Raw genomic sequence first — 9,963 nt, forward strand, 5'->3', positions numbered from 1 at the left:
CTTGTTTTAAGCGCTAGAAGAATGGCGCATGCGCATGTACTGTCATGTCTTGTGACCGAGTAAACTACTTTTTTTGTTCTTTGGCGGGAAGCGCGCTTTGCAGTCTATGGTTATACGTGATATTTGAACGGGAGGGTGGGAAACGCGACTCGTTAGAAGTTGGACCGCCCCTATCCCTTCTCCTTTAGATTGCAGAATTAGCGTGACCCTGAACAGCGCGTTCCTCCCCTTTTAAATCAAGAACCCGTTTGTTCCCACGGGCCATAGGAAGCGTCCTGATTTGGGGAGCGGGGAGCGATGCGGCGGCTCAAGAGCAAACCGTTTGGCACGGGACTCTGGCTGTAAAGCGGTGTGCTCTGCTCCCCTTCTGCTGCTCGGGACGATGCGTGTTTCCTCGAAAGGAAGATCGGATTCAGTGCTGTTACTTGACTGCAAGCTCCTCTGTAAGTCCCGTTATAATCACTTTCAGAATCAGCTGGCATAAACCGTGGTGTTAAGCATTTGAGATGTGCCAATCGGTCTTCTGCAAGGAGTCGAATCTACTTTTGCGTAAGATCTTTGCAGGTCCGTCCGAGGTTGTTTGGGAAGGGTTGCAAACTCCTGCCATTCTTTGCCTGCTTTTTTCCGTCACTTCAGTTGATTATCGCATCAATCAGAACCCCCTTGGCGACCTCCCCTGCACCACCAGGGTCCTTTCAATCGATTATGTCTTTTACTTTTAAAAAGGCTAGTTCTCTTCGTTCAGGTAATGAATACCCAGAGTCTTAATTTCCTTAAAATAATGAATGCTGAGGATTGAGCTGACAAGTCAGTGTAGTTTTACAGCAATATTCAGCTATTTTTTAAAGCCCCAAAGTGGTGGGGGAAGGAAAAGACTACTGTGGAGAAAAAGTGGTTTCTGTTTGAAGGGAACCATCCAAGTTTTGCTGAGTTCTTTACCAAAAATTCAGACCAAAACAGGATTGGAAAAGATAGGAAAAACTGGGGAACCTCTGGGGGTATACAAATACAACATGATGCTGTTGGGAGACAGCAAAAAACTTCCCCAGCAGCATCATACCCAGGCAAATAATTTGCGTGAAACTAGCCACTGTCTGTTGTTTAACATTGCAACTTACCTTGTGAAAAATGTGCAGTGGTGCACAATATCACACAACTTGGTAGGTATCTGAAATTTTGCCAGACATTATTCATTTAAGTTAGTTGGATCCTTCTTGAATTCCTAACCTGAGTTCCCATGTTGTCCTAGCTTTAAACATTCCCATTAAATCAAGGAGAAATAGGTGCAGTTTAAGTTACAAGAAAGATCTCTACTAAATCATTTCTAGCAGCTCCTCTCTCCAATCTGTATGCCACATTATCTTTGGTCTGTTTGTTTAGAAAATGTTTGTGCTGGCTTTCCAGACACGTTGGAAACAAAGAATCTTAGGCCGTTTCCGCACGGCCCATTTATGACGGCCTGGGGGCGCCAAAAAAGGCGCCCCCAGGCGCCCGGTTCGCACTGGCGCTGCTGCTGCAGCGCCTGACTCTTCTTCCACTCCCCAGAGCGGCGTCAAGCCGCCCTAAACAACTAACCAACTTTAAAGAAGAGGGTTGTTTGTTGGGGAGGGCGATCTTCCAGGCCCGGTCGCTGAACCAGCGCCGCCCGGAAGACGCTGTCTCCATCTCCGCCCACTCACGGTGTCCTGCTTTCAGTGTTAAGCCTGCGGTACGTCGCAGCCCCGCCCACACTGTCCCTCCGACCTCCAGGGGTTGCGGAGGGCGAAGCGATGGGCGGAGCTGTGACGCCAACATGGCGACTGAAATTTCAATATGAATGAAGGCTGACGAAGTGACTCGATGTGGAGCCGCCTGCCGACCTCCAACCGCCATGGATTCGCATGCTTTGCATGCAAAGCGGGCTTCCATATGCAGCCGCCCACGCACTCTTGGCCAGTGGGGAGCCCGGCAAGCACCGATCTTGGTAAGCGGCCTTAGAGTTGGAAGGGGCTATACAGGCCATCTAGTTCAACTCACACCTTGATGCAAGATCAGCCTAAAGAATCTCTTACAAGTCTTCTCCAGCCACTGCTTGAAGACTGCCAGTGAGGGATAGCTGACTCCACTGCTGAACTACTCAAACTGTAAAAAAACAAAACAAAAAAACCCTGATATCCAGCGAGTACCTCTCTGCCTATAATTTATACCCATTATTCTGCTATCCAGAAACGTATTCCCCATCCACTATGTGTGGTTCAAATTTTTATTATCCAGATGTAAAACTCTGCATTTATCCCTGTTGAATTGTATCTTATTCTCAACCATCCACTTTTCCAATGTGTTCATATCTTGTTGAATTCTGTATCTTCTGATGTGCTTGCTGCTTCTCCCAATTTGATGTCATCTACAAATTTAATGTGTAGTCCTTCCATTCCCTCATCCAGATCATTTATAAAAATATTGAAAAGTACTGGATTCAGAACTGAGCCCTGTGACACCCCCGGATACCTTCCTCCAGTAGATGAAATGTCATTGGCAAGTACTTTTTGGATGTAGTTTTCAGACTAGTTCCCTATCCACCTAAGTATCCTAAAGTCTAGTCCTCAGAGATCCAGTTTACCCATTAGAACATCATGGGAAACCCTGTCAAAAGCTTTACGGAAACCAGGAAAGCAACATTGATGACTTTTCCAAGATCCAATAAGCTCATCACTTGATCAAAGAAGGAAATGAGGATGGTCTTGCAGGACGTATTGGGAACATATCTTTTCTGACTTCCTTGGATCACTAAGTTGTCCTTGCAGATTAATCCCTTTAAAATCTGCTTCAATAACTTCCCTGGGACAGATGTCAGAGTAACAGTTCTGTAGTTTTCTGGGTCATCCCTCCTCCCCTTTTTTTTTGAAGATTGGGATAACATTCACCTTACTCGAGTCTTGTGATACTTCTCCCATCCTCCAAAGGCTCTGCAAGCTCTCTAGAAAGTTCTTTAAGCACTCTTGGGTGTATACCCTCTGACTCAGTGGATCTGTACGCATCCAGTGTAGAGAGGTCAGCAACCTCTCTGTCTATGTCAGCCAGCAGCCTGGATGTTGTGACTTGCCTATTATAATCTCTAGATGATCCTATTTTTTCCCGGGGGGGGGGGGGGGAGGCAAAATTGGCACTGAGTCTTTCAACTTCCTCTCTGTCCTCTCTCAAAGTTTCTCCTTTTTTTCTTGCTGTAATGAGCCTCCCTGACCAGTGAGGAAAAAAAAGAGAATAGTGGCAATGTATAGTTTTATTCCAATATAAACTTTTGTGGGTGTTGTGAAGAAATGGAAGTTACCATTATTTTGCACTTTGTGTTTGTTATACTTAATTTACAAAATTGTTTGCTTTGGGGCAAAAATGGTCATTCTCAAGTAGAAAAGAAGGTCAGCCTGTGAAATAGAAACCAAAAAAATGTATTTGTGTAGAACATACAAGAAGACAACCAGATGATCCAGGAAATAAAGCCTTATTATTATACTGGCAGGAGAAACGGGGCTCATGCCCACTAGGCATTTTTCCAGTGAGTTGTTCCAAAAGCAAAGCATGTATATACTTGTATAAGGGTATGAGTATGCTATTCCAAATACGGTTATTCACAATCATGTCACAAACTCATTGGTTTTCTGTCTCTAAAGTTTCTACACGTCAGAGATTTTCTTCACCTTGTTGCAGTTACATATCTGCGTATGTAACAGTCTCGCTTAACACTTCTGGCTTCCTAGCAAGCAAAGGTTACAGGAGCTATTATCCATTAGGTCTTATAAACGATCCACACTTGATGAAACTCAAAACTCAGACTTTGGGAAGCAAAACTTAGGGCTCCCCATACTGATCTGTCAAAATCTGTTCTAGATCAAACATATATAAACAAGAGTAAGCAACCTAGTGAGCAGAAGGACCAGAAAGAAGGACAAGTCAGAACACCAGAGAAAGAAGTGGGGGGAAATTGACTTCTCGACAAGGTAAGGAGCTGACCTGTGAAAGAAATCAGGTTGAATTAAAAGAATTCATTTCTTCTGGATCCTACCAGAAGATAGAACAGTCTAGTTAGGTTTGGGTAGATGTGTTTTCTGTTGTTATTGTCTTGCTTGAAATATCTGCACAGTATTGTGCCAACAGTTTGAACATTATTTTGTATATATTATTAATGCTTTCAAAAATCTTCAGTAATAACTTCATTTTGTTGTGCAAGTACACAGTTCCTGAAGTTTTGTTTTCAACACCGCTTCTAAAAGCCACTATGCTGTATATGATAATTGTGAGTTAATTGGATTCTGTAAGAAAACCATAAGATTATAACGGGAAGGCTGTTGGGTGAGGCCAACTGTGGGAGAAAAAGTCTTCCCTCTGTTGGTAGTCGTGAAATAAAGGGGGGGGGAGTTGAAAGGGGACTAAGAAGCTGTTTTGCCTTTTCTCAGATTCGGGTAGGCTACCACTTGTCCTGGTTCATGACAAGATGGAATAGAACCCACTTCTTCATGTGGCTTTTATAACAAGTGACAAAATGTGTGTTATTTCCATTATGTATAATGAATTCTGATGAGTATTTTCTAGGATCTCAGGAAAGAGATAAGATTAGTACTCCTACAACTAAATTACAGTCCTACAGGCTGGTTTGACTGCGGTGCTCCTGCACTGAATTCACAGCATTAACGAACAGCTAATCCTTTCTTTACTAGGGGAATAGTGTCCCCACTATTCAAACAGTTTTCAGAAATCCACAAGAGCATCTGAATTGCTCATGATTTCATTAGATATCTTCGTGAAGAAGCAGTAGCTCTGTAACAATCCCTTGACGTTAACCTTGGTTTTAATTTTATGGGACTTACTTCCTGATAAATTGAGTGAGATTATATTAACATTCAATTCTGTGGGATTTACTTCCAAGACAGTACTTGCAATTGAATTGTAAGAGTGTCATCATGTACTACTATTACAATCTCAGTCCTGTTAATGGAGAACAATTAGTACCTTCCTGTTGATTACATATGGGTGTCCAAGTGCTCTATTGACTTGGTTCAGTTTGTAGCCTTAATGACAGACCACCACATTATGAACATCAAATATCTCAGTCTATCTCCTGTTAAGTTTTTTCTCCAAACCTCCTTTTTGTTGATATGCATATCTTTCTGTTGGCTTTACAGGAGTCTGAAAGAGCGGGATTGATGAACGGGGCTCAGATTGCAGACACGCCCATTGCGGTGGATTTCTGGAATATAAGAAAAGCTAGCCAAGCTCGCTTATTCTTCCTTTCTCACATGCACAGTGACCATACTGTGGGGCTTTCTAGCACCTGGAACCAGCCTATCTATTGTTCTCCTATCACTGGTCAAATCTTGCATTTGCGATTGAAGGTAGATCTTTCCAGTTTTCTATCATTTTTTTTTGTGGCTGTATTTTTCAAACTGGAGAGTCTCAAACTTCACCGATTCTGTAAATCATTTGTAAGGACAAAAGGGTTGAGCTACCCACATACTTATCTAGCTAACATGAAAATGGAGTCCTCACTGGTTTTTCAAACTCAACACCTAGTGGGCGCCTAGTTTCCTGAACACTAGCCAGGGGGAACCTGCCAGGATCTGATAGTTCAGGCCTACTTGGCTGAATCACTGTAAGGAAATTTTTCAATGCAAAAGATACTACAGGAGAGGCCATTCTGTTCCTAGACAATATAGATTTAAAACTGAATGCTGAAAGTTTGTTTTTTGTGACACTGATATTGTATTTTGGTATTTCTGTGAGCATCTGAAAGGTTTTCCAGGCCTATTTTCACCTCTGTTTACCAACAATCTGGAAGTTTTTAAGGGGTTTTTTTTGCAGTTCTAAATACAAAACCCCTGTGGGTGAGGGTCTTTTGAATTGTAGCCTTATAGAATTGATACATTCTATTTGAAGGCCATGGACAGGCACCATTTGGTTTTAAAATGCCACTGTTGTGGTTCTTACTCTAATATTTAAATGACACTAGAGGATGGAGGCTTGCTTGGGGCACATACAGCTTGCTACCCACTTTGAAAGGGGACTTTGTGACATACGGTGGATATCGATGATGGAGGAGAGGAAAGCTTGTTGGTCTTTTTAAAAAGCATGTAAAAACAATGGCTTTTGGGTTCCTAAAGTCTGAGAACTGCTGTCTTAAATGAAAGCCTACAGTTGATTGTAACATGCATTTATCTTGATGCCAGGTTGCTGAGCGTTGGATCCACCCTCTTGAAGTGGGAGAGAGCCATGTTTTGCCCATGGATGAGATCGGCAAAGAAACTGTGACTGTGACCTTGATAGATGCTAATCATTGCCCTGGATCTGTCATGTTCCTCTTTGAAGGCTACTTTGGTGTCATCCTATACACTGGTATGAGTTCCTTATTTGTGAGATATGGGCATTACGTATTTTGAACTCTTTTTAATATTTTCCTTCATATCCCAGCTTTACTGCTTATTTTCCCCCCAGTGCTAAATGTGTATCTCTGGGGCCCATGTTTTTATCCCAACTCTGCCATGGCAACTTGCTGGGTGACATTGGGCCAGTCACACATTCTCATTTAACCTACCTTGCAAAGCTATTGTAAGAATGAAACTGAGGAGATGACAACATTGTAAGCTGGTTTTGATCCTTATTGGGGGGAAAAGGTGAAGCATAAATGAAGTAAATTGCTTCCCATTTTTGCAGCATTGCACAGGGCTCACTGTGGTGGGAGCTGTTACAGTGCATTGGTTGGACTTTTGTCTTGGATGTGAGAGCACAAATTTAAATCTCCCTTCATCTCACAACACTCAGTTGTTGCTCTTGGGTGAATAATCATCTTTTGCACATGCTAACTCCCCAAAGGTGTTGCAAGGATAAATGAAGACATTTAAACTGAAATCATGCGGGTGTTGCTCTGTCACCTTCCAAATGGCAGTTCCCCTTGACAGAGAAGTAGTTATGGTAGTCTGATAGCCTGCAATATCTTTCTTAACAGGTGATTTTCGTTACAATCTGAACATGCAGCAGGAGCCAGCTCTGAAGAACTCAAAACTGATCAACATCCTCTATCTGGACACTACCAATTGTCATCCTGAACGTATCCTTCCATCCCGGCAGGAGGCCACTGAGAAAATCAAAGATCTGATCCGGGCCCACCCCGATCATCTGGTTAAAATTGGTGAGCAGTCCTAAAAGACTGGGTGAAATTTTCAAATGATGGTTGAGACAAGCTTTGAACAGAGTGGGTAGTAGGCCAAACAAACAGAGCATAAATTATAACTGATTTAATGTTCAAGGACAAAAAGGATGACTTTTTCAGTTGATCAGCATGCTTTTCTAGTGTCTTTTGGGAAAAATAATCTTTTAAAGTGTGAACTGTTAAGAAACTGAGTTCCACCTCACAGTGGAGTGTGGCACATTTGCAGACTGTGGCCACACAGCTTAGAAATCCCACTTAAAGGGCCTACTTTAAAATAATGGAGTGGAATTTAACTGTTGTATCCTTGTGGTGTGGCAGAGCTCTGACCTTTAGACATTGATAAGGGACCATGTTTGGGGAGTAAAAAAATGGTCTCAAGCTTGACTCCTTAGATTGGCCCAGTCCACAGAATCACGGCACTACATTCCAACTAATTAAACTGATGAAATTATTGTCTGATCATGAGAAGGGAGGGTTTATGACTGCAGAATAAATCACATCTTGTTATCCAACTCTGACCCTTAAGGTCACCTGGTCAGCAACAGAGTAGCATGATTGTCTTAGATCACCAAGAATGGATTTGATTGGTCATTGGGCCCCTGACCACCTCAGTTCTTCTGCCCATAAAGCCTAGCAAAATTGTGCTTCTGGGTATCCTTTGCTATGGTTCCTTGATTCACCATTTGGACCTTGACAAGTGTGTTCTTGGTGCCTGTCACTGGTTCCCTGACTCCTTGGGACTCTTCCTCTGGATAGAGTGACCTTTGCAAAGCTGAAGGATTGCAGCTAGAAATGTTAACGTCTTGCTTCTTGACACTGAATTTTTGCCTTTTGAACTAGTGCTATTCTGTTGTGTAGTTGGTTTATTTTGGTTTAGGCTTTATTATTTTATTCCTCACTGTTCTTTTGGTTGTATTCTTGCACATTTTAATAATTTCCCTTTCATCATATTTTGTAGTGTGTTTGTCTTTAGATGGCTTCAATCTACATCAAGTCCTAGACCCTCATGGTTACATACTAGCCATTTCATTTTAATTTTGTGAAACTCACTCTGCAAGTGGTGTGGCTCACAGGGGTGCCTCTTGGCTTCTGACTGTTAGGATAGACAGAGGGGATGGTGACAACCGCTGCCAAGCTTGCAAGACCTCCCGATTTTAACTGTTTTGTTCTGGCTCTCCCCTTTAATGGGATGTCCTTGGACTAGATCATCCTGACATGAATTATCTTTCCAAAGGAAGGTGTAATGTTTCAGTTCTTTGAAGTCTTGGTTTTAGAAATAATTAAGCCTAGCAGCTAAATTGTTGTTGTATCCAAAGTCAGGGACTGATATATTACTTTATTTCATTGGAATGATCAATACAGGTTGAGTTAACAAGATCACTAAAGTAATTATCCTTTGCATTGATGTGATTATTTATCCTTTGCAGGTACTTACACTTTGGGAAAGGAGTCCCTCTTAGTACAGCTAGCCCAAGAATTTGGCACTTGGATTGTGGTGAGCCCTAGGAAGCTGGAACTGATGATTCTCTTGGGGCTGGAGAATGTGTTCAGAACTGAGGAAGAGGCTGGATGGATTCATGTGGTAGATTTTTCAGAAATCTGCCAAGCAAACATGATCAGCTGGAACAAGAGGCATCCAACCATAGCTATCCTCCCCACCAGTCGACCAGTGAAGATCAATCACCCTGATGCCCATGTTATTCCTTACTCAGACCATTCATCTTTCCAAGAGTTGTTGGAGTTCGTGGCTTGGCTGAAGCCCTGCTCCATAATCCCAGTAGTGAAGACTTCAGTATGTCAGAAATATTTCAAGCAGTACTTGAGTTCTGAAAATCGGTCACCTGAGGAGTCTAAACTGCCTGAATCGGTGAAAAGATTCATGCATCTACCGAGCAAGAAGCAGGAAAGGCCTTCAAAAATACTGAAACTAGCTTCTTATTGTCATGTGCCAAGGGGGGTTTTGTTTGAAGATAGCCAGGATGCAGAACTTTCTCAGGAAAGCTGCCCAGAGCCCTTGAAGAAATCTCTGCCTTATTCACAAAGAAGGCGTTCTGGGTACTCATGTAGCGGGAAGCAGAAAATAAAACCTCAAAACCTTGAGGACCAGAGTGGGCATTTTCCCATGCAGTCTGTTGTGACATCCACCACGCATCAGTTAAAGACCAGTATTGCTGATCAGTTCTCAAAATATCAGACAACTGTGACATCAAAGCCGAGTTTGGAAGTGGTTGTCAAGACTTCTTGTTCCATCTCAGATAACAATGATCAGCTTTGCCAGGTGGGCTTGGAAGACTGTGTCCCTTCCGCATCATTGCATCCTGGTCAGAATGACGTCAACTATACGTGTGGCTCCCAAAAGGACATGCCATTCCAGCCTGCCAGTTCTCCAGGGGGCCTTCTTCAGAAATATGACTTTTCTCCATTGAACAGCTCAAAGTGTTGGTCTCTCCAAACCTTTGACCAGCAAGTAGAAAACTACATTAAAAGAGAGAAAGCCCAAATGCACAAAATAGAACAGACTTGCACTCAGGATAAAAACTCATGACAAAACTGCTAGCAAAGAGTTTTTGCAATATAATTTCTTTGTTTTTTGTGCCAGTATACCAGAGAGATCTTTTTTAATTTTCCAAATAAACACTCCCATAAGATACAGGAAGAAAGAACTCAGTTTCTAAAGAAGTAAAAAATTAGTACTGAACACTACATACTGCTTTTCATTTATTGAGATGGAATTGTATTCCCACCATTGACTTGGTTTATGAAATACAATAAATTATTGCCACTAA

At 42.3% G+C, this 9,963-nt stretch overlaps 1 protein-coding gene across 1 annotated transcript; it reads left to right on the forward strand.

Annotated features, from left to right (window-relative positions):
* Window positions 1-5: 5 nt before the first annotated feature.
* DCLRE1B (DNA cross-link repair 1B) lies at window positions 6-9,963 on the forward strand. The gene is made up of 6 exons (XM_048495731.1): window positions 6-443; window positions 3,865-3,974; window positions 5,157-5,366; window positions 6,198-6,363; window positions 6,974-7,156; window positions 8,605-9,963. Exons 3-6 carry the CDS (start codon window positions 5,178-5,180, stop codon window positions 9,720-9,722), a joined length of 1,656 nt encoding a protein of 551 aa, XP_048351688.1. The 5' UTR covers window positions 6-443; window positions 3,865-3,974; window positions 5,157-5,177; the 3' UTR covers window positions 9,723-9,963.

The sequence above is a fragment of the Sphaerodactylus townsendi genome, linkage group LG05 (assembly GCF_021028975.2).
Source record: "Sphaerodactylus townsendi isolate TG3544 linkage group LG05, MPM_Stown_v2.3, whole genome shotgun sequence".
Taxonomy (NCBI): Eukaryota; Metazoa; Chordata; class Lepidosauria; order Squamata; family Sphaerodactylidae; genus Sphaerodactylus; species Sphaerodactylus townsendi.